The sequence below is a fragment of the Netta rufina genome (genome assembly GCF_964035555.1).
Source record: "Netta rufina genome assembly, chromosome: 1".
Taxonomy (NCBI): Eukaryota; Metazoa; Chordata; class Aves; order Anseriformes; family Anatidae; genus Netta; species Netta rufina.
The window spans coordinates 117,826,894-117,854,433 of NC_140123.1; the positions used below are offsets into that span (position 1 = coordinate 117,826,894).

The 27,540-nt window shown below is 40.2% G+C and overlaps 2 protein-coding genes across 2 annotated transcripts in view; one reads left to right on the forward strand and one right to left on the reverse strand.

The window, feature by feature from the left end:
* Positions 1-4,632, forward strand: part of ABI3BP (ABI family member 3 binding protein) — a gene marked incomplete at its 5' end in the record, with an annotated part of 147,110 nt that extends 142,478 nt beyond the window's left edge. The window contains 2 exons of the mRNA XM_084294807.1: positions 2,651-2,764; positions 4,376-4,632. Coding sequence (XP_084150933.1) covers positions 2,651-2,764; positions 4,376-4,491 — 230 coding nt within the window. The 3' untranslated portion in view covers positions 4,492-4,632. The remainder of the gene's footprint in view (positions 1-2,650; positions 2,765-4,375) is intronic.
* Positions 4,633-6,646: 2,014 nt separating this feature from the next.
* Positions 6,647-26,801, reverse strand: TFG (trafficking from ER to golgi regulator). The gene is made up of 9 exons (XM_084281297.1): positions 26,694-26,801; positions 24,639-24,743; positions 20,984-21,192; positions 18,027-18,110; positions 16,950-17,096; positions 15,717-15,878; positions 13,324-13,464; positions 9,864-9,953; positions 6,647-7,455 (listed from the first exon to the last, which is right to left on the reverse strand). The coding sequence occupies exons 3-9, from the start codon at positions 21,165-21,167 to the stop codon at positions 7,082-7,084; spliced, it is 1,182 nt and encodes a 393-aa protein (XP_084137423.1). The 5' UTR covers positions 21,168-21,192; positions 24,639-24,743; positions 26,694-26,801; the 3' UTR covers positions 6,647-7,081.
* Between the last annotated feature and the right edge of the window lie 739 nt (positions 26,802-27,540).

The window sequence follows — 27,540 nt, forward strand, 5'->3', positions numbered from 1 at the left end:
GAAAGCCCTATCCTTAATAGCAAGTACAGTACCTCATATATAAATAACGTCTTGGCAATTATGTGAATAAGAAAGACAGTTTTGAACAGAGGTATCATTCATCCAGCTGGTGCTGTACTTAAGCAGCTGTGATCAAATGACAAAAGCTGGCAATGAGGCATAGCGTATCACAAAACTAGCCAGTAGAGGAAATAGCAGTGCTAATCTAGCAGGACTAGACTTCAGCTCTAAATCAAGTGAATTAACACCACAATGAAAGCTACTTCAGTCTTAGAGTGAAAGCTTAATATGGCAGGAGCCCATTTTCCTGTTTTTGTTAGATTGTTTTTGTTCTTGCTGGAAGGGTGGTGATTTAACTTGGCTGGGGAAGATCATGGTAGCCACATTGTATTCATTATGCTTGCTAAGCCTGGTTCTTGCACTTGAATTCTTACAACCAGCGCTGATCAGTTGTCGCAACATTGGAAGGAATTCAAATGTTTATGTAGGAGGAGCGTGGTTTTCCCCCCCTTCTTCCTAAGTGAGGTTGTCATGGCACAGGCCTCTAGACTAGAGTGGGAAAATATCCAATCTGAAGCCAAACCCTGTTCTCAAGTGTTTCACTGTCATACCTTGTCTGGTGCAGGCCTGCAGAAGCCTATCTGCTACTGCTAGCCAGCTCGGCAACGTGCCAGTAGCAAAGGGCTATGCTGAGGTCTTAGTTCTACTTTACGCTGAAAATAGCTCCTAAGGTTTTACTATTTAAGCTTGAAATTTGGGTGCAGTGTAGATGTGCTGTTGCATAAGGTAGCCAACAACAAGGTGTCTCTGCATCCTTGCTTTTAGCGTGAGTTTATACTTCTATTGCTGCAGAAGTCACAATGTATAAAATAAGAATGGTATCTAATTTTCTTAAGACCATCCATAAAGGAACGCTGAAAACAAACATTTTACTTTTTGCCAGAATTGCTATTCCCAGAAGAAGTTTGATCTAGTAATTTGCTAGTTAACATGTTGAGTGTGTTCCTTTATTGTGGAAAGAATTGGACAAAAAGGATTTACTAGTCACTGAGATTGCTGCTAAATTCTGTACAGCTATTGTTTGAATTATATGTAGGTTATGCTATGGGCCAGGAGGCTGTGTGTATATCTGAAAGTTGCTGTTCCTGCGTTAGCCATAAAATATCTGTTTTCTTCTGTCTCTGGTGAAGAAAAACTGATGTATAGTACACACGCCAGGATCGTTCTATAAACCAGCATCTACTGCTGACCTCATTTAACAGTCCTCCAGAGCAGTCACAGTAAGCATGCCAGAAAATCAGCCCACCTAAAAAAAAAAAAAAAAAAAAAAGGCATTTATTGAGCAGAGGAAAAAAATAAATTCTATGTGTGACCTTCAATAGCCATGGAAAAAAAAAAAAAAAAAAGAAAACAAGAAAAACAACCATGCAGTTTTGGACAGTCTCAATGATGTTCTTAATTTCAGTTCACAAATTTACCAAGAGGAACTCCCTCTGACCAGTTCTTGTATGGAAAAAAATGTGCCTGCAGCCAAAGCTAGACAGTAATAAATAATTTTCTAAAGCTAGACCAGAGCTGCATGGACAGAGACCGTCAGCGAGGTGAGAATTTTTGGCAAAATATTGATCAGACCACAAACACATGAGAGAGTGTGTTTATTGATAGGCTGCTGTTCTATTAATTGAACTTTAGGGAGTAGTATAAGCTACCTCACCATCTGTCACACAGCCAGATTGGCACAGATTCAGGGCTACAGGAGACCCAACATCTAATGAGTAACTAGACGTTCTGCTTAGCTTATGCCTAAATACTGAGCCATTTTCTAAATAATTCCCACCTCTCCTTGGAACCTCACAACCCAAGGTTGGATGTACTAAGCAGTGTTGTGAAAGGAGGCTAGAAAAAAACAGTGAGTTTATCTGAAAACGTTTCCTGCCAGAGCCTGGGAAGAGAAGATGGCATGCTTTTCTCCATCTTTTGAGCTGAATTTTGCTAATGTACTGTTTGCAAATCATATCAGTCAGGAAAAATCACTCTCTGTCAAAACTGCTCCACGTTGAGTCCTCTTATCAAAAGGCAAAGGACAAGCCATAGTGTCAGCACACACTGCATTTTCTCCTCAGTTGCAGTCAAGGGTCTTGTTAAGCAATCCTGCAAGGAAACATACGGGCACGCTTCGTGTTCTGGATAAGCAGTTGTTGTACCTCGGTCATACATTTGTTAGTTAAAAGATATCACGTGCACGTGTTGGTATGTATTACGAGGTGGTCTGTAAAGACATCGTTGAAAATACTGGGGGCTTTCTGACAGGGAACCAAACCTGCCTCCCATTAAAATTGCTAGCAAATCTTACCTCATTTTTGATACAATCAGGATGAGGTTCTGGGTAATAACAGGACTTACATATGAAAATTAAGGAGGGGAAAAATGCATCCAGGCATAGGTTTTGGCAGAGTGGGGTGCTTTTGTCAACAGCCATGAGTGCTGTACTTGCACTTAGTGCTCAAATTACAGCTACAGATCCTGAGAGGTAAAGAATTGTAGCGTTTGCCTTGGCTTCCCCACAGAGCTAAGTGTGCAGACCTCTGGTGGTTTTATCCCTCACTAAACTGGATTTGGATTTTTAACTTTGCTGCTGCTTTTCTTTCAGGAAAATTTTATAACATAGGAGACCAGAGGGGCCATGGAGAAGATCACTGCCAATTCGTGGACTCGTTCTTAGATGGAAGGACAGGACAGCAAGAAGATCTACCAGTCAAAGACGGTAATTCCTTACGAATGTCTCTGCAGCAAACCTTGGCAATTCCTTCGTTTGTCAGTTTCTTTTTCCTGCCAGTGAATTGAGGGCCCACCGCTGGGGTGGGCAATGGAAAGGGACTACCAGCTCTGCAGGCAGAAGGGAGTCAAAAAGATTTTGAAGATGAGCAAATGTCTTATTAAAAGAATGTTGTGGCTCAGGTTCTGTTTGGTAGTAAACAGCCTCTCTCCTGTTTAAACATTCCAACAGATTATTCATATTCACATTTGCTATTACGTATTTAAACCCAAGCACAAATTCGAGTTTGCAGAGAGGCATGAACTGTTATGTTCATACTAGCAAGGTTGATTTAAAATGCCATAAATCATCAGCTGAGCACTAAACAGCTCTGTTTAGTGCTAATGAGAAACAAAAAAGTTATTACTGGAAAATATAATTCATGCTGCAGCAATTCTGAATACTCTAACTCAGATTGGGTGCACAGAGTTCCAGTCTGGTCTAAGCGGACAGGGGAGGGGATGTCCTAAATGCAGCCGTGACCTGCCTGGTTCTTTTTTCACATGTTGCTTAAGCTCCTCGAGTGTAAGCAACTTGTACTTCTGTCAGCTGAACCTCCGCCTTGCTTGTTTGCAGCATCCCTGGTGTGTTTATACCACTCCCTTACAAGAACATGGGCCATACTGGTGGAGGTGTGCATGCTGAATGTGTAACGGGATATTTTCATGAGAAAAACATCAGAATAGTTTCCAATACAGTGTCAGTGTGATGACCCAAACTTCATGGATGTAGTGCTTCATTTGTGAAACACCTTACAGAAGTATATAAATGATTTGTGTTAGGTGTGGTAAACTGAAGTAACTAAATCTTTTACAAGTTTTTCAGAAAACAGGTAAATGATCTGAAAAGTATTTTTTTATGAATTTAAAAATGATTTTATAAATAGAAGAAAGCTCTCTATGCCATAAGTTTACAAAACACATAAAGGCAATTTGTTTTCAGCTACTGGATTTAATTGACTGGATGCATGAGATACATTCATTTTTAATTTAAAAAGCAAAACTAAAACAAACAAAACAAAAAAACAAAAACAAAAACAAAACAAAACAAAAAAAAAAGCACACACCCAAAACAAACCTGTAGCTTGTATTTCTAGTAAATGAACCAAACAGAGGAAAGAACAGACACTGTCCGTCGCTGCTCACGTCTTCCCTGGTTGTGGCAAGCTGATTCAAACCAGGATTAACTACCTGTATGCTCCACCTGAAAAGCAGGGGGGAATCATGGTTGTTGTGGTGTATTTTTTGCAGAAACGATTATTTTGGGTGTATGTTAGCATGTGCCTCCATCTGTGTGCACATTTGCATGTGTTAGCCACTTACACTCTTCTGATGGTCAGGCTGGATACAGCGCTAATTGCTTGCTTTTTTTTTTTTTTTTAACTTCACGTTTATTGTTAGAATGGGAAGTCTGTATGTTGTCATACAAAATAGGTTTAAAGCAGAGGTTTGATCTTTCACCTGGGGTATAGGGGAGATCGTGTGAAGTAGCCTTGACTATTTCAATATGAACGTACTCTTTTATGGTTGCGTGCAAACAAAACTCTGTTCTCTGTTTTAGGATTTTTCAGGGCAGTTCGTCAGGAACCTGTCAAATTTGGAAAAATAGGTGGGGAGACTCACATTAACTATGTTCGCTGGTACGAGTGCGGAACATCAATACCCGGGAAATGGTAAACGTGATGTGAACCTGGTGAAAAGACCCAGCACTAGCCCTCCCTCCAACTGCCCAACCCAGCTCAAAGATGGAAACGTATGGTATGCCTGTCACTTAAACAAGTTTGCTGACATGTAAGGTTTATACAAGCCTAATGCCAATACTGCATTAATTGTGTAATAGTGTAGGCTGCTTACTGTAGTTATCCAGTTTTACAAATTTTAGATTTAAAAAAAAACAAAAACAAAACAGGCTAGGGACATGGTGTAGGATAATGTGTAGGGAAGCTGGCTCCCTATTCTTGAGGTATGGTTTATATGGTATTTTAAAAGATACAGTGTGTATATTATTTATCACAATGTTGTAATAAATGTTTAAGGCACAGTAACGGTAAAGTTGGTCATGGAATGCAGTGTGTGTTAGTTTTTAAATATTCACTGGTCTTTTATAATTAAGTAAGTGCCATAAGCTATCTGTCCAGATAAATCTGTAATGTCTCCCCCTTCGTAAATTATAGAAAAGACCCTACAACTTTTAATATCCTGCAACCAGTAAACTTGAAGCGCTTTCTCCTTACATGTACAAACAGTTTATATTCGTGCCTAGACACTGAAGCAGGTTTATAGTATGTGCAGCTTTAAACAATCAGGTTAGTATTTTTTTTCCGTATTTTTTTCCATATTTGTTTTCAAATGCAAGCTTCACCTCCAGCAAAACAGTATGATCAGCCTATGACTAAGGAGTTAGAACTGTTACCCAATAACTTGGCAGTGGTTTGCTTTACTCTAATTAAAGCAGACAGGTACATACATACACTGAATAATAATAAAAATAATAATAATAATTAAACTGGGCTCCATTGCCGTGGCTTTTCATGAAAATGTAAGTTTTCAGAGAAACTTCATGGTTCAAAAACCAAGTGTATGTACAGTGCAAGGAGGGTTTGGAAAGATAAGTGAAATGGAAAAAAAATAAGCTAGTCATAACAGCATAATCAGGTTTGTTTTATTTAAAAAAAAAAAAAAAAAAGCTTTAAAACATTGTTTGTTGGGGACAAATGGGAAATAGTGTTAACTAAACTGTTAAAAGTGCTTTACAGCAGTTAAAACCTCTCCCAAAGCTATTGTACTGCTTGAACATTTATGAACTAAATAAAGAGATGTAGTTTTTTTTAAAAAGTGTTATTCATTACATTATTAATGTATTGAAAAAAAAATATGAACAGGAACACCCAGATATATATAAAGTAGAAATAGTCATTTATAGAAAATGCCTTATAAAGTACATTGCAGGTACACTGTACGCCGAATAAAATATTTTTTAATCAAGTGTTTCTCATTGTTTTACATGAAAACAAGTATTAGTTTCTGTGGCAATTGTTATTATTACAGGAAGCAGTTCATTCTGGAACAGGACCTTGTTAGTTTGATGAGCACCTGAAGTGGTAGGTCTGACAAGCACCAGCAGTAGTTACGTGTTGCAGTTTACTGGATAAATCCATGCCTGATCTGAAAGCAACAGTATTTAAGAATGCTGAAGGTAGGAATGTGTTTTGCTCACTTTATTTCCTAACTTGTCTTTATAGGAGTTCAAGCAGTGTGTTCCAGTTCATTTTTTTGTTCCCTACTCTTTAGTTTTATGTATTCCTAGAATCCATAAGATGGAAAATAGTTCTAAGAGAATGTTTTGCCCATTGCTGTTTGTTGAATTTTTTACAGCTCTTGATCTGCCTTTTCTTGGCATAACATTGAGTCACTAGCACTGTGCTCCCAGGTTTTTCTGGGTGGCAAAGTTGTATGCCAAGTTGTTCCTTTTGGAGAGTTCTTCATTTAAAATATGGATTTGGCTTAATATTTCAAGTAATAAACCGGTTCTTCCCCCTGCCCTTGTTAAAGTGAAAGTGGTAAGAGGTTAGTTCTAAGATTTTATATGTTAGTTCTTACTCATTTAGTAAAAGAGTTACTTGGCAATTAATTAATAATAGTAGCACACAACCTCTGCAAAAGCAATCTAGTCACAACATTTCTCCATTTACTCACCTAAAAATGTCTCTTGACTTACAGACCTGAGCACCACTGATATTTTCCTACGTAAGTGGGCAGGCTAGGTGTGCAGATGTCTTAATGTAGTTTTCTTGTTCCGTATTATCTAAATTTTAAATCAAGACCAGGCAAGTAATAGATTCAGGGGGGTTTTATTAGCTTTCCATGTGAGCATTACAATTTATAATACATCATATCTAGTTTTACCTCTGGAATGAATCTAATTTAGTACATCATGTCATTAGTAAGAACAAGCCTGATAAGTGGGCTAAACTTCCAACTAGCAATTTAATATCCTTCAAACAAGGCAAGCTAGGATGTCAATCACTTTACAGACAGTTAGGCATTGTTTCCCAAAACCAACCCGGCCCCAACTTAAACTAGGAAGCAGATACAATTTAAAGCAGGAACGATTCGTGTGGTCATTCCCCCACCCCAGCAGCCTCTATAACCGACACTTAGGAAGAGCGTTTCGCCCCGTTACAGTTTGGGAACCTCTGCTGAGACCACCGGAGTCTGTGGGGATGGCAGGTGTGGGTGCGAGTCGCCCGCGCCCCGCGGCAGCTCCTTACCGGTAGCCGGGCCCGGGCTGGGCATAGCCCTGGGGGCCGAAGGGGGGCCGGGTGCGGGCGTAGGGGTTGGTGGGCCCGCTGGGCGGCGGGGTCATGGTGCTGCCGGGCGGCGGGGTGAAGCCGGGGCGCTGGTAGGTGCCGGGTGCCGCCTGGGAGCCCGGGGGGCCGCTGTATGGGGCCGGCTGGGAGGCCTGCGTGGTGTAGGGCTGCGGGGGGAAGCTGCCCCCCGGGTACTGCTGCGGCTGCTGCCCCGGCAGCTGCTGCGGCTGCCCGGCAAAGGTGGCGGCTGGGGCCGGGGTCGCCTGCTGGCTGTAGGCCCCCGGGAACTGCTGCGCTGGCTGCGAAGGGGTTTGCTGCTGACTGTAGCCGGCTGGAAAGGTAAGGAGCACAGTGGTGAGGCACAGCAAGGAACCGCGGGCGCGTATAGCCATACATACATCTTTCTTTAAATGACCACGGTGACGGCACAAAATCACGCAGTAAGCACAGAAAAGGCAAACAATAACGAACCCTGAGGGTTCCTGCCTTTCGCACGAAAGCACACGGCCTGGGTTGGGTGCACTACAAACAGCAGAACAGCAACAGCAGAAGGAGCAGTATAAAGTAGTTCTCCCACAGCTGACAAGAACTTAACAAAAGGACGAACAGGATTGTATCATCGCGTCACATTAAAAATAAAAAGTCTTCCTTGGCAGGTAAGGCAAAAATTTACCCTTTTTTCCCAACCAAAAAACTAAAACCAAACTCTTAAGGAAACATTGTTAAGGCTTCGTAGTCTTAAATCATATCTTTGGTTAAATCATAGATGTACTCAGATCTTTAAACGTAGAGTTAAATATGAAAGTAGTTGTGCAGAAAAGAACACTTCAGTACAAAACTTCCATTTAAACATGTACCAAACTTGATTTCTCTGTACAAAACCAGCTTCCAAAAGGATTTTTTTTCTTTTTGAAGACTTTAAAATAACAAAAAGTCCTTTAAGGAAGAAATAGCTACTTTTATCCATCATGAAACACACCTGCAGCTACTTGCAATGAAAACTCTCCTTTGACTGGAATCCTGTCAGCATTAAACACCAGATACACAAATTATTAAAAGTGCACAGCCCTAAACAGAAAGAGCAAGGATTGAAGAATGCATTGGAGTAAATTTTGAACTCACCTTGAAACTTGGGGTCAAAATTTACTCATGAGACGAACCTTGGAAGGGTCCGTTTTCACTACTGTGAGTAAATAAGCACATTGTTGCCTAGTAGATCTACTGGACAGAGTGGGCCTGGATCCTGCTCTTGGGGGACATGGGCTTGAAAGGAGATAATACTCACAGGTACAACATCAACAAACAAAACCTGTTTCTGATTTGGCTAATCATGGAATAAGTCAGGGGAAACATACTGGAGCACGTTGTGAAGAACTAGGAATGCTGAACTCACATTGCACTACAAATTCCACAGGAACTTCTCCAGTACAACTGGGGATTAGATAATGGTAAGATATTACTGGTAAGTAATTTTTTTTTTTCTCTACTCAAGTTTTTAAGTCTAAACAAAGTCAGATAGACCCTTTCACTTTCTCAAGTCTAATTTCAGCATAAGTAACAAAACTGTTGGAAGTCTGTCACGGTCTTCTAATTACAAAAGTGAGGTGTCTGCAGGGAACAAAGTACCACTTAGAGACTCAAATCAGTCAGCTCTTGCACAGAGCCCAGGAACAAGGGATGAGGCACAAACCTTCAGTTCCAAGTTTTCTAGGGTTCTCATCCAAGATAAACATAGGAGTTTTTTCATAAGCTCTGCAAATGTTCTCATCTACATCAAAACTGATGCACGTCCACTGTATACATTGTGCAAAAAAAAAGCCTTACAGGCTGTGTTCTGAGTCACTCAACAGTATGGGAGTCTTTCGTTTGTTTTAAACAATCTACATTAAAATAAGGAATGAGAAGTGCTTGTTACCATTTTCTAGAAGTATTAAATTGGAGATTTGTTAAGGAATCCTGCTATTATATATTCATCCCTCTACTTTAGCTGGATTATGTTTCCTAGAATATACTATCCATTATTAGATGTCTGCTTCTGCTAAAGTAAATAACTGGAAATTCTGCAGTTGAGTATATTTTGGATATATGCAAAACCTAGCTTTTCTTATTTGCAGCTAAACTGCTAATGCAATAAAATGGTCTCCTGTCAAAAGTAGCAGCACTTCTAGTTGAAGTATCAGTAACATCTACAACTTAAAACCAAAAAAGCCTATCACTTGAAGTTCCTCCAAAATTTAGTAAACCCTTAGCTCTTATAAACACCGTAACAACAGCTATAATTAGTGATCACACCATTAAATTGTATATATCAAGATCGTCCTAAATGCAAGAAATGGGATCCATCTTCATATACCTCCAATATTTAAGTAAGCTACATTGGACTGTTTTAGTTATTTACTAGAATCCCAGGATTGCAGCCATTAATTAATCCTGAAGACTGCTTATGCTTCAGGTGATTTATTTCACTACTTTTTTCAACCAATGCATTCTGCTAATCAATAAATAAGTCTGTTGGGTCACAGTCAAGTAGGATTGAGACACCCAAGCTCCTACTCTAATAAAAATACACATAGCCACAGTGCTCTCTAACTAGTGAGTTTTGATTCATGCCAGTCCTTACCAGAACCACAGCCACTCGGCACCCTGAGCTGCCCCACGTATTTAGGAACCAAAGCTCACAGGGTCAGGTGCCGAAGGAGAGCTCATACAGCCATGGCACTGTTTGGGGGTGCTGCTTACCTGGGTACTGCATACCGTACTGCTGCTGAGGCTGAGCCTGCGGCTGCTGGGCAGGATAACCGGGCTGTTGGTACTGTTGGTACATCTGGCCTGTGGGGTGAGAACTTGTTTAGTTGAGGCCTAGCACCCGAGCTGTATTACAAACACAAGATGGAAAACATCCCAATGGTTCGAAGTGCAGAAATAAACTCACAACATGTGAAAATTTTTCTTAAAATCTGAAGGCAGTGAAGTTTGAGCATGTGTGTCACCTAATTACCAACTGAAACTAAATTACAGATTTTAGTTTCATACCATTCTGAAGACAAAATTAATACTTCTAGTTTGATGTGAGGCTTACTATTTCACATCTTCAAGGGATATCAGCAGCCATACACCGTCATTAGCACTACACTGGTGTGTAACAGAGCAGGAATCTTTATATGGCTTGATAACTGCTCCAGAACTTACTGTGTAAACTAAAGTAATTCAAAAGTTAAACATGTCCTCAGATCGTCTGTTTATATTAGGTTATTAAGACTATTTCTGTACCAAAGTAGTATAAGCAGAGCGATACATTATTCTGACCACATTTTCTAGACAGGTCATCCATCTCTTAATATCTGACTTGCTGCAAGCCACATTTTCTTAAGAGACCCGGGGGTATACTCCCTAAAACAAAAATAAAACCATACGTTCTTAAGATCAGATATTCCAATTCAATGCTAATTTTCCCTAAGTTTACTTTTTCCATTTTCTTGGCAAGTAGAGGCAGAATATTTGTTTAGACAACCTATGGGCCCTGGTTAGGCTTTATGCTTCTGCTGTTTTTCATTTTAATAACATTCACAGTCAAAGAACAAAACTAATTATCTGTCAAGCTAAAGCTTAGCTAAACTGAAGCAAACTTGGAAACTTTACTACTATGAAGTGTTACTGTACCATTATTCATCCTGTAAAGACCAACAGACTGTATAACTGTAAACTGTATCTTCTGAATTGTACCAACACATTTAACAACAGCTCTGCTCCAAGTCCTCCCACATCCCTGGGAGTGCTGCTTTAGCAGAACTCCATATTTCCTTTTAACTCTGCCTTATTTGCAGCTGAAGCAATGACATTTTATATTCCCACTAACCATTCACATTTGTATTTGGTACACAATTATCATGAGATGAAAAGAGTACTGAGCACAAGGGCTGGAGAGAATTTAAGCCTGTTGCCTTGATAGCTAAACAAAAAAAAATCCACAAAAACAATAACAATAAAAAACAGCTTCCAATTTTTAAAGCCAGATGTTAGAAGCTCTGGGAGGCCCAGCAGGAGGCTGCCTGTCTCAGGTAATTGCCTATAGGCTAACACAGAGACCACACTGGCACCTGGTGGAGACACCAGGTAACACTGTGTTTCAAAGGAAAGTCCTTGAGCACTTTATACAACATAGCTTATGAAAAAATTTGGAAGCTGATAATTTGCTACATTACCAAATTTTGGTGCGTGACTGCTATTTGCCATATGTATACAATGGATCGTGTTAACTGCTCCCCAGTACTATCTCTATGATCAAAGCGTAATACTGACCTCCAATCTCTTCCCAAGAACTGAACCAACCTAATGTTATCCAGAGTAAAGCAAATTTAGTAATAAAGTATTTCTCTCACAGAATTTTCTCTCACAGAATCACCTAGGTTGGAAGAGACCTCCAAGATCATCGAGTCCAACCTCTGACCCAACACTAGCAAGTCCTCCACTAAACCACATCACTAAGAAGTTCAACATCTAAACGTCTTTTAAAGACCTCCAGGGATGGTGACTCAACCACTTCTCCGGGCAGCCCATTCCAATGCCTAACTACCCTTTATTACAGTACAATAATAAAAAATTGCATAAACTACAGACTAAAAACCTTCATTATTTGCACAGTTATATTTTTACATGCAGAAAAAAAGGCCTTGGGCAAAGGTATAGTGCAGTTTTGTGATTTTTGTTGTTTTTAGAATTATTATACTTACTTTGACACAAATTTAGAAACATTATTAAACCCACTCCGATACATGAACTTTGACAATTTATTTCCTAAGATGAATTTTGCTGAAATAAGTACTTTTTTTTAATGTGACTCAGCCACTATGGCGCAGTTTCACTGCTTCTTTCTTCACTAGGAAGTAGTTTTTCCTTCCTTTGTGTTAACAGCGATTCAGGATTCCAACCTACTGCTGCTAGTGCCTTTACGAGTTTCACTTCATTGTTTCAGTTCTAGTTTAACATCAACACTTAAAAAAATCTCCTAACTTATTTCATTAAAGATCAGAAGGTGAAACTCATAAAAACAGAAGTTCAGTAACTGAGAAAAAAAATATTTTGAATATTAAGTTTTCTGGCTGCTGACAGAAGAACCTGAAGAATTGTTTTCCAAAACAACTTTTAGGCATATCAGACACCAAACAGTTATTGCAGCTTTAAGCTGTGATGATGACTCTCCTTGTCTCATTTGTATCACTCTGAAATTCTAAGGGAACTAAGCATTAAAAGCTGCAAGCAGCAAACCAAGTGTTTTTATACACTCCACTTCAACCAACAGCTTTCATGTTTGCTTAAAAACAGACCTAACTACACGTTGCTCAAATCCTCTACTCAATAACCTTCAGCCAAGGTATTTCAAGTGACTGTGACTCTGATCACCATCACCAATGTCTCTTATATTTGCCTCTGCGTTATATTGGTAAAGAAAGTAGCAAAGGGGAACAACTGTATAATGTACCTCGTACGGAAGTACAGGTACCAAAGCAAGTCAGACTACAGACAGTTTTGTCCTGATCTATGCAGGTCTGTGCTCTTAGAAAACTTAGGTTTATTTTTAGAAGTCAAACAACATGTAAGAGGGCATAGTCCAAAGACTATAAATCAAGCCCCTAAGCTTCACAGGAGAGCCAATTCACACTCAGAAGTTCTGCAGGAAAACTGCAATGCATACATGAGTATTTAAGATTTCACCTGGCTAACAGAGCCATACGTACAATAATAATACCATAATGGCTCTGTTTTGTTAGATAGAAATTATCAGTAAACAACACCTTGAACTCATACAAAACGAGCCAGAAAACTGTTGGTTAAGTGAAAGCAACTACAATCATTCCTTGACACAACACATGGAATATGATCTAAGATCTTCTGATAGCTTTATAGTGCAGCATATTATAAGTTTGCTTTCCAGGAAAATGAGCATGGATGCAAGTAGAAAATAGCGCCATGAAACTCCTATTCATTTACATCACCTACCCTTTTAAATAAAGGTACTGCTCCACCTGCTGTTTATATATTGAATGGCATCTAGGAGAAAAGAATTTCTGCCTGGTGGGACAGATCAACGCGTACTTTGGTATCGATTTTGGGTCTGCTAATTCGAAGTGGTAGCTAATAACTATGTAGATTCATACATCATGATCCATGTCTAAAATAGCAGAAAAAAGTTGCTGCTCACCTTCCACCTGACCCGTCTGTGGCTGTGTTCCGGGGTACGCTGGCTGCTGTGGCTGAACACCAGGGGGGTGGGCAGCAGAAGAGGAGGAAGCGATGCTGTCTGGTGTTCCCGATCGCTCTTCTGCAGGGGCACTGGGTGGTCCTAGAGGAGCAAGGGCAAAACACATTAAATTAAATGAACAGGGAGTTTGAAATAAGAAGTCTATACAAGTCCCTTCACTTGCAAAGTGTTCAATATTTTTTCCAGTTTTCCATAGATTTACATCTGAGAGTGTCAGGCCTTGCCTAAAACTAATATATTTGCACATGTCATATCTCCCTTTAAAATACTTTTTTTTGGGGGGTTCCCACCTGTCTAGGTCAATCACTCTAATTTCACACTTCACAGGAAGGTGACCCATTTTGGGGATAAAGCCCTCCATAACGATGTTCTTCTGCAGCTGCAAGCCTAACCTTGCACACATGCACTGAAGACTTGCTACATTTGGATAAAATACACACCTAATGTACCTATTCTTCACCTGGAACAAAGATGCAAAGATTCAGGAAATTATTCAAATGCAACAGTGTTTTACTATAGCTCATATGGGCCGGGGCAATGAAGGGCTTTACCAACAGTCGCCCAGCATGTGAACAGAAAACCTCTAAGGAATGGCTTAAATTTGCACACCCAGACAGGGTATGGCAGCTTTCAGCCTGATAGCAATAGCCTTCCCTTGATAATTCTGTAACTATTCCAGATACTGAGTAGCACCCAAAGAAAGCATGGAGACAGAGATTTCAGTTTTTATTTTAAGTTAATGAGTAGCTCTAAGATAGGCACGTGAACAGGTATACTATAATTAAATACAAAATATTTTTCTAGAAACAAGGAGCTTAAACCTCTACCTTTCCAGCTCTTAGCTTTATCAGTACAATGCATGAGACACTACTTTCAAAGTTAAGGAAAAGTATTAGAATTTCTGCAAATTCACTTTCCATTTGTTGTTTGTTTGTTTTTTTTTGGTTTTTGTTTGTTTGTTTGTTTGTTTTAATTATTATTATTTATGCAATATAAACATGCATCCACCAAACACTTAATTGCATTTTCACGTTATCCTTACTAGGGAAAAATGAATGAAAGCTGCCCACTTCTGGTTTTGGCTTTAAAGCTACAACCTTGCAGTTATGCACATAGAAATGTGATTTCTTCTATCTTGCTTAAAATGGTCTTTTGTGACGTTCATTGTGCACTCAAAGCATGTGCAAGTCAGTTCAGTCTATCAAAAGAATTACAGAGACACGGAGACCTTACAATATCACTGATGCTATGATGAATATGATGAAAGCAGTAACTGACAGTGAAGCTTTGTAATAAAAGACAAAAATGCTCCTTCAAAAATTAACTCCAATTTCCAGCTAGTTGTACTTCACAGCCTACTCTAACACTTAATTGTTCATAAACAGTTCGTTTTAAGTTTCCACATACCATCAAACCTTTACCTAGCTCGTGAAATAACCATGCTATGACATACCCAAAACATTCCATGCAGGACAAGATGACTGAAAACCATATCAAATCATATAAACACCACATAAAACTTGATCTACAATCAAGCATACTCAGCAAACCCTGTTAACAGCAGTTTTGTTTTAGGTAACAAGGCTCTATTAAAATTTGCCAGAATCAAGCAGATTTCGTGAAAAAATACATTCTCTATATTCTTCATCACACTCCCTATTACATCCTATATTTCTTTTGTAATTTCAGTCATCCTAAATTGATTGTATTCATTTAAACACAGTTCATACTAAAATGCTTAGCATTCTGCTACGAGTCATACTAGTACTAACAGTCATGCAGTTAGTCCTTCAGGATAAACATAATTCTGACAAGTAGGTTATTCCTTTCTATTAAGAGTAAAAAAAAAAAAAAAAGTTGACACTATTTACTTTTGAAATGCACAAGAGAAAAGGCAGGGTTACAAAAAACATTATGACTGACCCAAAGAGCAGAAACACAAGCCAAGAACCTAAGCTGAACTGCAAGATCAAACCTTAAGGTAGAGGAATGGGTCCTGTTTTTCATCACTGGTAGATACCATTTAAGTTACTCTACAAGAGTTATTTTAGTAGTAGCTCTAAGTAGTTCAAATAAAAAAAATATATTAAGCTATTTTCTACTCCAAGCTAGAACACCAAGCTACAACCAACAGCAACATTTAAAGATTTTGTATACAAAACTTAGCAAACACAGTTACAACCCCTTAATATATCCCATTTTAGAGTTCTGAAAATAGCCGACACAGAACACAGCTTAATACTCCTAAAATACAAGTGATTTATTGCCACTGATTACTCAAATCTTGATTTGTCAACAGGTTTTGCTTTCATTTTTGTGAGATGTGTTCTTACCTGACACCTGATCATCTGTCAAGCCAAATGCTGACATGACATTCTTGCTGATTTCATCCTGGTTTTTTAGCGGATCAAACGCAGACATGCTTGCTGCTATAACTTGAGTAGATGGCTTAACATTAGCATCAGCAGGTTTTTCTTCCCTCCCATCTACAGCATCTACAAAGCAAAATGCCCCGTTATCAATTCTTGAGAATTCAAAAAAGAAAAAAAAAATCATACATACATATTGTACTACATCAACTTTGAAAATGCATAGTTTAAAAAAAAAAACTGTTTTAATTGTTGAAATGCTTGTGTTGCACTCTATGATCATCACTCTAGCCGCCTTACAAATGGTTTATAACCCAAATCCTCAGTATTCCACTGAAATTAGTAACTGCTTGTATTGTAGGACCAGGGGTTGGATTTCTTGGTTTTGTTGTAATACTAACGCAAGCAGTGTTTGTTAAAAAAAAAAAAAAAAAAAAAAAGGCTGGAGCTGCTTTGCTTTCTTTCCTCTTCACTCAAAACACTGCACTTCATGACCTTCTGTCATTATTTTCTGTGTCCAATCTTACCCAAAAATCTGTAGTTAAGCACAGAGGTATACTTTTTACAGTACAATGGCCCTAAGCTAGGAGAACATTGTCTTAAAATTGGGAAAAAACGAGTTCCTTCCCCATTTCACCCTCCCCTATACTCCTTTCCCACCCCTATTCTGCACCCTTGTGCTGCTTACCCTGAGACAGCTCTGATGCTGGTCTGAGCTCAAAATGTGTGGATTCAATTTCCTAACCTGGCAAAAGAAGTAAATATAATTTTCGCTGAATTAGCTTTTTACTGTTCTAGTGAATCAAACTTGCTTAGCAACATGACAAGATAAGCACCAGAGCTAGCCCAAAGTAAGCAGTGGGAGCGCTCAGCTGGGAGCAAGATCTTCCCTCACCAGCAACAGACTATTAATTCAGCTCAAAGCCTGACCAAAACATTGTCCAGGCTCACAAGCATTAGTTACAGGGTTTTCATATATTGCGACAAAAATCATACTTCTGTTATTTCTAACTTAACTTCCTGCTTTACTCCAAATAATCTGAACATGGGTTCTGCCTCTGAAATAACTGAAGCATTAAAAACTGAGCAACAATCAAGAAATAAGCACAACTAATACTCAAGACTCCATCTTTCACTTGGTTAGACAGCACACGACTTTGCAAATCAAGCCAGACAGTTCTTTGCCAGGCTGCCTACCACTTTCAGGCAGATTAGTGGAAACCCCAGGTTCAGCTGGTGGTTCTAGACAGTCCAGCAAGCGATTGACTTTATTGCGAAGTTCTATCAGCTCTCGACGCAGGTATTTCACCTGATTAGATTCTAGCGGTCTTGGTTGTCCATTAACTGCAAAACAACAATTACATACATTTAAGGCTGTAGTAACATTTTGCTATCTAGTTTAATGCTTTTAGTTTTATTCCCAACTTTTATTTGCTTGTAATATCACCGTCCTTTGTGAAGTCTGGAGTGACACACAGTGAGTCAACAGAGACCAAATTCATTCTGGGGCTTACTGTTACTTTAATATCTCATTTCAGCATAACTAACATTACTGAGTACCAGAACTGCAAAGTAATTTTTGCAGAAAGTTTCTCAATTTTTGTTCGCTCAATTTCCACGAATATACCCTGAACAATACAGATTTGTATTTGTATTGTGGAACATTTGGCTGTGGAAATCTGTTCCATTAGACAGTGCCTGTACAACTAAGGCAGCACACACACCGCTCCCACGATTCATCAATAGGTTCAGTCTCTGGGTTAAAAGCTGCTTGCTGGTCCTTGCAACTACGTACTAAATTGCCAATAACAGCTTGAAAATGAAGAACAATTTTATTCAAAGGGAAAAGGATAAATGTTAAAATCTATTAAGCTAGAAGCAATTAATATTACTTCTTAATAGCGTACTAGCAACACTGCAAGTTTATCACCATTTAAAATTTCTCACACACCTGTGAAGAAAACCCCACAAATGCTAGAGTGGAAGATAACTCTACAGAAGAGCAATTGATCATATATTCTTGTATGCCAAATAATGTAAGCAATCTTATAAAAAGAAAGACAGTTTCCATTTCCTCTAAGTTCAGATACCAAATGAAACAGCAGGAGAGAAAACAGACTTCATATTAATGTAGTATTTTTAACTTATTGATTTTTAACTTACTGATTTCATTCTTCTAAGGTGACAGTTATTAGTACCTTCCAGCCAACCTCACCACCTGAATTGTAAGGTTATTTAAAAAATAAAATAAAATGAAAAATCTTCTATACTTACCAAACAAGGTCAGCTTAAGTATCCTACTGCACTGAATTGCAAAGGAAAGGTCTGAGCTATCAAAAATTGTTATAAGATCTCCATCTGAAAAGAACACAAAAAAGTTCCATTAAAGCAAACCCATTAACTACCAGTCTTCACACTAGGGCAGAAAGCATTATTTCATCACTAAAGCATAACACTCTGTACTTGAATCTGAAGCTACTAAAAAAAAGTCACCAATTAACACTATCACAAAAATGGCACCAAAATGGCACTCATTATATGTATGAGGAGAAAACTGAAGGCACAGCAGTAGAAAACGGAGGTTTTGCTCTCTCATTAGTGAGGCTTAGCTCTCTGTTTCCCTGTACTACAATCAATTAGAATCAGTCACCGTTGATTAAAAAGCATCTGCAGTAACTTGGGTAGAATTATTTACAGAATACAGAACACTTCTCGAGAAAAATGAAGACCACAAAAAACATTTCTGTAAAATATTATTGCAACAAATCAGACTTGTGCATAACACAACACAAAAATGTTTATTATTTTAATGCAAGGATGAGCACACAGGGAAATTATGCACAGAAGATAAGACAGAATTATGACTGGCTTCAAAAGATAGCCTTCTGACATTAACCCTCTGAAAGGGAAGTTCCATACAGCTCATCATTCTTTGGTATCTGCATACAGGATGAAACACGATAGCTAAGAATTCACAAAGGCCAGCATGAGAAAGAATGATGCTGCCAGTTAAAATTACACGCTTGTTTCAAGTGGCTCCAGAACTCCACAGTTCATGAAAAGTTCCTAAAAAATAACAAGAGCGTTTACTCTGATTTATATGAATTTGCTTCTGGCACTCGTTTTTTTCCTCAGGCACTGGGTTTTACTACATATTCAAGAATCTTCAGCAGGACAAACAACGCATAGTAGAACAATCCCCTTAGTTCAGAAGCTTGAAAGATGCCCAATTTGAAAATAAAACACAGCTTCGTAAGGCAGTAACCACATTGTCAGTTCTTTGCCCTGGTCATTAATAAAAGCATCACATTGCCTAAGATAATTTAAGAATATGCTTCCTAAAAAAAGCCAGAGACTGAAGGAGTGGGATTTAAAGTTTCCTGGCCTCTCCAATCAAGTATGCAAGTTTGAAAAAACATAACCTATTAGATTTAAGGATTATGGAAGTTTGATGAAGATATGACAAAGCCACAATTTTTACAGAGATGTTAAGTGGAAAATCCCATATCCAGGCCCGAGTTAAGCCACCAGCTTCACGTTACAGAAACAAGAAACAAAGACAGGAGGGGGTAGATGAAGCATTCTTACAAATACTTAAAGAATGTGCACATGTATTCTGAGAGTACTCAGATCAAGGACATAAAAGTAGGAAATCATTATAGCCACTTTAAAAAATCTGCTCAAAAAAGATGAAGACTTCCTCCAGTTTTGGAGGAATAAATAAAACTGAAATAGCTATACAGTCTATATTCCAATCCTTCTAATGACTGAAGCATATTTAAAGAAGAATCTTAACCTAGGTGAAACAAAGTCAAGTCAATACCACCATGATCCTCATATGACAATCAAAGTCAATCCCCAGTTCTGTTAACATTTTCCCTTATCATTGCAACTTCCTCTGACATTAATATTGTTTATACGTTCTTAATAGTGATCATCATCTAGGATAATAAATTCCACATCACAGCAGAGAATTAGTACATTCTGAGACAGAGAAAACTAAAATTAAAAGCATGAACCCTGTAGGCTGTGGAAGACAACCAAAGAATGAAACTTCAATTACAGTCTTCATCATACACATTTATCATCTTAAAAAAAACAACAAGCAAACACAAAAACGGAAACTTATACTTAAAGAACAGATAAGGATGTAAAAAAAAGGGACTGGAAGCTTTAACCTAATGAAAAAGTATTCATCGGTTTCACCTCTTCCAGAAAGGAAAATAAATCTTTCATCTGATAAGAGGAAAAACAAAACCACTGCAAATCCACTGAGCTCTCCCCTACTGGAGGTCAAGATCTCAAAAAAATAGCTCTTCATTGCATATCAATTTTGATGAGAAGCAGTCTCTCTCAAATCTCTATAAATCTAAAAAACTACCTCAGAGTCATTCAAAGTGAAATCTTCTTGCCTAGACATATGAGCAAAGGTTACTTGACATTTGAGGTACCAGACAGTGCTGCTAGTGCCACTGAGAAAAATGAACCTGAATGCTTCAGTAATGTAGCACTTGTACTGTACACCAGAATAATTATTGCAGTCTTTGATCTGATTAAGAGGCTTTGGATTCTATTATTCTATCCAGAGTTTGATGGTTATATAATGAATACCATCCCTCTCTCCCAAACTGATTAACTTACACACTGACATTTGAAGAGAAAAACCCCTGAGAACCACAACAATCATTCCAGATATCTCAAACAATGCATTTTTCATACCGTGGAAATGAGGAAAAATTACTTTTAATAAATATTTCAGATAAGGCTAATTTTTTTTCCCCATCTTTACTGACAGAGCAGAACAATCAAGAATTACTACCATATAAAATAATTTTAAGTCTTAAAAGAGTTTCTGTTAAATCATACATATTAATTCACTTCTCGCCTTCCAGCCCACTCTACCACTGATAGCACACAAAAAAATTGAGTGAATGAGTAGACAGCAGAACAATCTGCAATGCCATCAGCTTCCTGGAACAGGAAAAAGTGAACTTTCAGATAGCTGCTATTTCAGAAGCTCTGGAGGAAATAATACGCTAAGACAGCACGCATAATCACAGAAGATAGAGCTTGTACTGATTGAATCAAATCATTTCGAAAGAAATCATCTGCATTTGCCAACAGCATTTTGGACAATTCTGAAGAGGTAGGTTTTGCAATTTCTGTCCTTAGATAAATCATATCAGAGCAAAAGTAGTAATTAAACCTCAACAGTAGTAATTAAACCTTACCTTCATCTTTATACTTTATTGTGACTTCATCATTGCTGAGAAGTTTTCCTCTAAAAACTCTTTGCATCATTAGCACTAACTCATCATACGTGATATCCTCATTGTGGATAGGAATTCTCCTAATGTCTTCGCCCAGCTGAGCTTTGATGATCAGCTTCCCGCTTAAGTCCAGCTGCCCATTCATGGTGGCTCCCTTATCACCTACAGACCTGTTAGCAACAAAACATTAAAAACATGTTTTAGAAAACCAAATTGTTAATTATTTTGTGTGTCTAACGAAAGTTCTGGAGCTTTCAATCTTTTGAAAGCAATACCGTTAGGAAGCTCTCTGGAGCACCTCTCAGACACATTCTACAATATGCTCGTTTCACAAACAATAAAGTAAACCGTACTTTAACTGAGCTCATGCACAAAGCAGAACTCTGGAAGATCAGATTCCACATTAACAGTTACCACAGTTCCCAGCACTTGTTCTTTAAAGACTTTTTATAAATCAGATAGCTTGTAAGCGTGACAAATAGGAATTCCAACCTCGTTTTGTTTTGTTTTGTTTTGTTTGGTAAGATAATCAGCTGTTAGCTGTAATGGAAAAAAGCTGAAAAGGAACCACTGTCCCAAAAGCAAATCCTCAGGATACGTGCATACATTGCTCTCAAGGAAAGTGGAGCTGTAGAAAAAAGTTCTCAGCCTTACAATATCATATTGGTTACGTTATAGCTTTACTACATTTTTGCATTCCATAATGACGGAATCATTAAAAAAAATCATTAAAAAAAAGCCCACAAAGGGCTTTTTAAGAAAGGACTGCTAGAACAAAATACCATATTTCAAAGACTATAGGTGGTAGGGTGGTTTTATTAAGAGAATAAAGTTGAGTTTAAGAGAATCAGGTTGTGATGCTCATCTGTAAGAAGGGCGGTAAGGAGGACCTGGGGAACTACAGGCCTATCAGCCTGACCTCGGTGCCAGGAAATGTGATGGAACAGGTCATCTTGAACACAGTCACACAGCATATGTGGGGCCACTGGGGGATCAGGCCCAGCCAGCATGACTTCATGAAGGGCAAGTCCTGCCTGACCAACCTCATCTTCTATGACAGGGTGACCCGCCTGGCGGATGAGGGAAAGGCCATTGACATAGTCTGCCTAGAGATCAGCAAGGCCTTTGATGCAGTCTCCCACCGTATCCTCCTGGAGAAGCTGGCAGCCCACGGCTTGGACAGGTACACGCTTTGCTGGGTTAAAAACTGGCTGGACGACCAGACCCAGAGAGCAGGGGTGAACAGAGTGACATGCAGCTGTGGTGTTCCGCGGGGGGCGGTGTTGGGGCCCATCCTCTTTAATATCTTTACTAAGGATTTGGACGAGGGGATTGAGTGCACCCTCTGTACATTTGCACGACACCAAGAGCTAGGGAGAAGTATCAGACTGCCAGAGGGCAGGAAGGCCCTGCAGAGGGACCTGGACAGGATGGGTCGATGGGCAGAGGCCAATGGGATGAGGTTCAGCATGGCTGAGTGCCAAGCACTGCACTTCGCCCACAACTCCATGCAATGCTACAGGCCTGGGGCAGAGTGGCTGGAAAGCTGTGCAGAGGAAAAGGATCTGGGGGTGCTGGTTGACGCTTGCCTGAATGTGGGCCAGCAGTGTGCCCAGGTGGCCAAGAAGGCCAACAGCATCCTGGCTTGTGTCAGGAATGGTGTAGCCAGCAGGACCAGGGAGGTGATTGTCCCCTTGTATTCTGATCTGGTGAGGCCACACCTCAAGTGCTGTGTTCAGTTCTGGGCCCCTCACTACCAGAAGGACATTGAGGCCCTGGACCATGTCCAGAGAAGGACAACAAAGCTGGTGAGGGGCCTGGAGCACAAGTCCTGTGAGGAACGGCCGAGGGAACTGCGGGTGTTTAGTTTGGAGAAGAGAAGGCTCAGGGGAGACCTCATTGCTCTCTGCAACTACCGAAAGAAAGGTGTGAGGAGCTGAGGGTCGGCTTCTTTCACAGGTAACTAGTGATAGGACTAGAGGGAATGGCCTCAAGTTGTGCCAGGGGAGGTTCAGGTTGGAAACGAGACATTTATTCTCAGAAAGAGTGGTCAGGCACTGGGATGGGTTTCCAGGGAGGTGGTGGCATCACCATCCCCGGGGGTGTTCAAGGAGAGGCTGTCCCTTGTCTTCAGGAATGTGGTTTAGTAGGTAATATTGGTGGTAGGGGGGTGGTTGGACCAGGTGATCTCAGAGGTCTTTTCCAACCTTAATGATTGTACAAACTGTACATCATTCCATATACAAATGAAAAAAATGAAGATCTGCACATCAGTTTTATTATACACATGATCAGAACATGTTGAGGTTTCCTCTCTAGAAAACAAGGCAGAAAACCTATCCATTTTTAAAATTTTATCCAAGATATTTTAATGAAGAATTGCTCTTTTTAAAAAAACTGATCATTAAACCACACATTAGCTACTCATTAGGCTCACAGCCACAAATTCGTTACACAGCATATATTGCCAGAACAGCTAACTACTTTTTGATGCTTTAAGTGAAGTGGACAACTACTTCAACTTAAAAGGAAGTGCAACAAAGCCATCTTGTGTCCTAGAGGCACATAGCATACACTGAAAAGTCCCATCTTCCGTTCTTCATATATGACAGTGTAAAAGTTACCACTTGAATGAGACCTCTCTTGTTAAAAAACAAAGGGCTTACATTTAAAGAAAAAATAGAAACTAGAGAAGTTACCAAGCAGAGGAGTGAAATATAAACTAGATTGCTAGCCAGATATCCCCACCTCTCTTCACTGTTTTTGTCAAAATCAAAACAATAGCTCTAGAATTAGGAGAAATTAAAGCAGCAGTTATCTTTACATCTAGGGTACAAATATGGGAGAGGTTAGGAGCACAAAGCCCTACACATCAAAACTGACATTTCCAAAACTGCATGCTGGCAAGCACGTTGTTCTTTCTCCTGTGCAAAAAGAAGTATCAATAGTGATATGCAAATATTTCTCCCTTAGCTTTGGTCAGTCAATTTTTCAAGTACTACATTGAAAATTACTTCTCTCCTACCAGATATAAGATACATAGCTAAAGCCATACCCTCATGTATCTATATATATATATATACGTAGGCCTACTATTTCAAGGACAACGGTCTGCTTTAAAAAAGATGTAGTATGATGCTATCTCTGGATTGCAGCTCAGTTTCTAGCCCTTGGTAATTAAGTTCATGTAAAGCAAACACTTCATCCAAATCCCTTCATTTAGCCCAGCTGACATCCTAAAGTAGGAACAAGCAACTACCAAACAAAACTCATTCTCCTAGAGGGACATAACAGGAGGTAGGTGGATACAGAGAAATTCAGTCTAACTGCAGAGAAAAGAGACCTGCAATCCACACAGAAAGGCAGCAGATGAAACTCTCTGATGAAATGGTGAAGTTCATAATATTGTTAACATTTGCTAATCATGTCCCCTGAGTCTTGGCTGCAGGTGCATCAACTCAGTCTAGTCGTTTCAGTTCTATTTTGTTTCAGTAGAAGTTGGTTGTAAAAACATTTTTTTTGCAGAAGGTTTTAAAAATGTTAAGTACTTAAAAAAACAGCATCCATATACAGATCTTCTTTCACCTCTTTCCCAAAACCATAAATTTATCATTACCTTGTCTGTCTTACTGATGCTGGATTATTGGTTAAACTTCCCACCTCACTTCAGGACAGTGTTAGGATAAGCCGCCATGCACTATCAGTGCCAGAAAACAGGAAGCTGCATCAGAAAGAAAAAGAAATACATTTATTTACTGTCAGACTTCCTTACAGCTATCCACTTCAAATGAATCTTTTACACCATAGAACACTTTAACAAACAAACCCAATTAAAAAAAGTTACTCTGTTATCCCTAATGTAACAGACACTTCTGAGTATTGTGGAGTTTGAGGTTCAGCTAAAATAGATCTTGAACAAAATCTTTAATTTCATAGTATATATATATATATATATATAAAAAAAAAAAAAAAAAACACAGAACTAAACAAACATTCCAATTTCATGTAGGAGTTCCTAACAGTAACATGCTCCTTCCCAGGACAGCGACCTTCCCCAGCTGTCTGAAAGTACTCATTCATACAGCCTCCATCTTGAAACCCCAGGTTAGGTTAAAGAAACTAGACTTGGATCAATTTAGCACTATAAAAACCTACAACTCCATCTCCTAGTTTAAGGCTGATGCCTCTGGGACATTAAGTAGTGTGTCTTCCAGAGAGCATTAGGACTGACTGCCAGCAGTAATGAGTAGGAATGCTTCTTTGCCACAGCGAGAACCACCGAACTGGGCAAGAAGGAAATGCAGTCAGAAAAATACAGCACTTAAAAATATGATCTGCCCTCAATTTAGCTTCAGATTCTGTGTTTTTCTGCTGGAAAGCCTGCAACAAGCTGCCTGAAATTTATGCGGGCCATGTGTTTATCACACAGGTGCTTGTTGTCCAGAGCTACAAGACCCTGATTTATCACATAAAACAACCTGATGTACAACACAACTTCCTCCCAGATAGTCAGTGCACTCTACTCTGTACTTTTCTCTCTCTCTCTCATACACACATGGTTAATCTCAAATGTTTGTGATTTGACTTTTAGACAATTTGCTGCTAAATAGGAGGGAAAAGGAAGTTCCTCTCACACACGCCATTCTGGGCTTCCCAGCTCTCCTCTTTCAACTCAACATGAAAAAACAGAATGGACAGGCATGAGGAACACAGGACCCAAGCATCATGCAAGCAAGCCCCAGAGAAGGGACAAAGCCTCTCCAGGTCTCACTCGCTCCCAAGAGGAGAGGGTACGGCGCTGTGACACACGGAGCAGGACAAGACTACCTTTCTGTCTCCTGACTCACACTTCAGGAATTGAGTAACCCACACAGAGGGTGCTGCTCTTCACCTGATCATGCCGCAGCTCCAGGTACAGCTTACAAACGAGGGGCAAAGCAATGGCCACATCAGGCATAGAGAAAACCCAGCTAAAAGGGGCTGAACTTGGAGCTCACTCAGCTTGCCTCCCGCCTTGTTTGAACAGGTTATACGGGCACTGGTTATAGCATTACAGTGTAATTTACGTGGAAACTGACGGCGGTAAGAGCAGGACCTCCCTGCTCCTTCAGACACCCATTTTGGCGGACACCCTTGAGCTGCCCCGGCCTTAGAGAGCACCGTCTGTTCCTTTGTGCAGGGAAGCTGGCTCCTCTACCAGTTTTACAGAATTATACCGTCCTAATCACCAACCTCACACCCAGAAACCCACTGTACGCCTAATAAAGGCCGAGAAAAGGCACCGGGAAGGCATTTAAAGCCCCCCCCTTTTTTTTTTTTTGCTCCAGGCCGCGTGAGCGCAGCGCCCTGCCCCTTCCCCAGCGGGCTGAGGCGGCCAGGCGGATCCCCCACGCGAGGCCATTTTCCACAGCCGACACCCCGAGACCACGCTAATTTGGCTTTTAACGGATCCCACCGCGGCATTTGCTGTCTCAGAGACGGAGAAAAAGGAAAATTAGAGCCCAAACCACGCCTTCGGCGCTGCCCTGCCTCAGGAAACCCGCTCTCCCCAGCAGCCACCCCCCTGCCCTCCCCGGCTACCGCAGCTCCCAGCCCTCACCCCCGCTCCCCACCTCTCACAGGGCTCCCCCAGCCGCCTCCCCGTCCCCTCGGCCGCCCCCCGCTCTCTCACCCCTCCGCAGGAGCCCCCCGAGGCTGCCAGGGCCCGGCCGGGGCCACGCCGCCGCCGTACGTGGCAGAGGGAGCGGCGGGGCCGGCGGCAGGGAGGGACCGGGGGGGGCGGGAGCGGTGCCGGGCCTGCGCATGGCGCCCGCATGCGCGCTGCGGGCAGGGCCGCTGAGGGGACGGGCTGAGGGGGGACGGGTGCTGGGCCCTGTGAGGGGTCCCGGTGGAAAAATAGGCTCAGTTTGGGGGGTTGGGGTTATAAAGGCAAGGGTTACGAGTCTCGGGTTTCTCGGGGATATGAAAAGGGTTGTGGGGTTTGGTTGTGTGGCCTTTCTGGGTGTTTAGGGGAGTGTAGGACAAGTCTGTGTGGTGATAAGCAGACTGTGCCCGCACTGAAATCCAAAGGGAGGTGGAAAAAAAAGCGGAACGTGATCGTGGTTTTAATTGCGAATTCTAGATTTTTGGAGGGAGGGTTTTTTGATAACTGTTACAAAATAAAGCCAAAACAATGTACCATATCTTTGCTTTTAAAAACATAGGAAAGACCTGGAAAACAGCGTTATTCCATCCCTTACAGACACGAATTCTGCCTGTTCTTTTTTACATCTTTGCACAGATGATTCAGTCCTTCTCCAAGGCATTTCTTTATCAAACTAACCTTTACAATGCCTTATAAGAAACCTCATGAATGTAAAGCACACGTATCACAGCGAATGCCAAAGTTCACTGTGTTATTAATATCAATATATTCCACGTGTATAGATAACAGTTGAACTGTTGGTCCCGTAACGGTTAAGCATATAACCCTGGATTAAAAAAAAAAAAAAAATATATATATATATATATATATAATT

Coding starts and splice junctions, on each gene's coding strand:
- TFG (XM_084281297.1), bottom strand. CDS start 21,167: ATGAATGGGCAGCTGGACTTAAGCGGGAAGCTGATCATCAAAGCTCAG. Junction 17,097..18,026: donor ACTTAAGCTGACCTTGTTTG/GTAAGTATAGAA, acceptor GTTGTTTTGCAG/TTAATGGACAACCAAGACCG. Junction 7,456..9,863: donor GTACGGTATGCAGTACCCAG/GTAAGCAGCACC, acceptor TTACCTTTCCAG/CCGGCTACAGTCAGCAGCAA.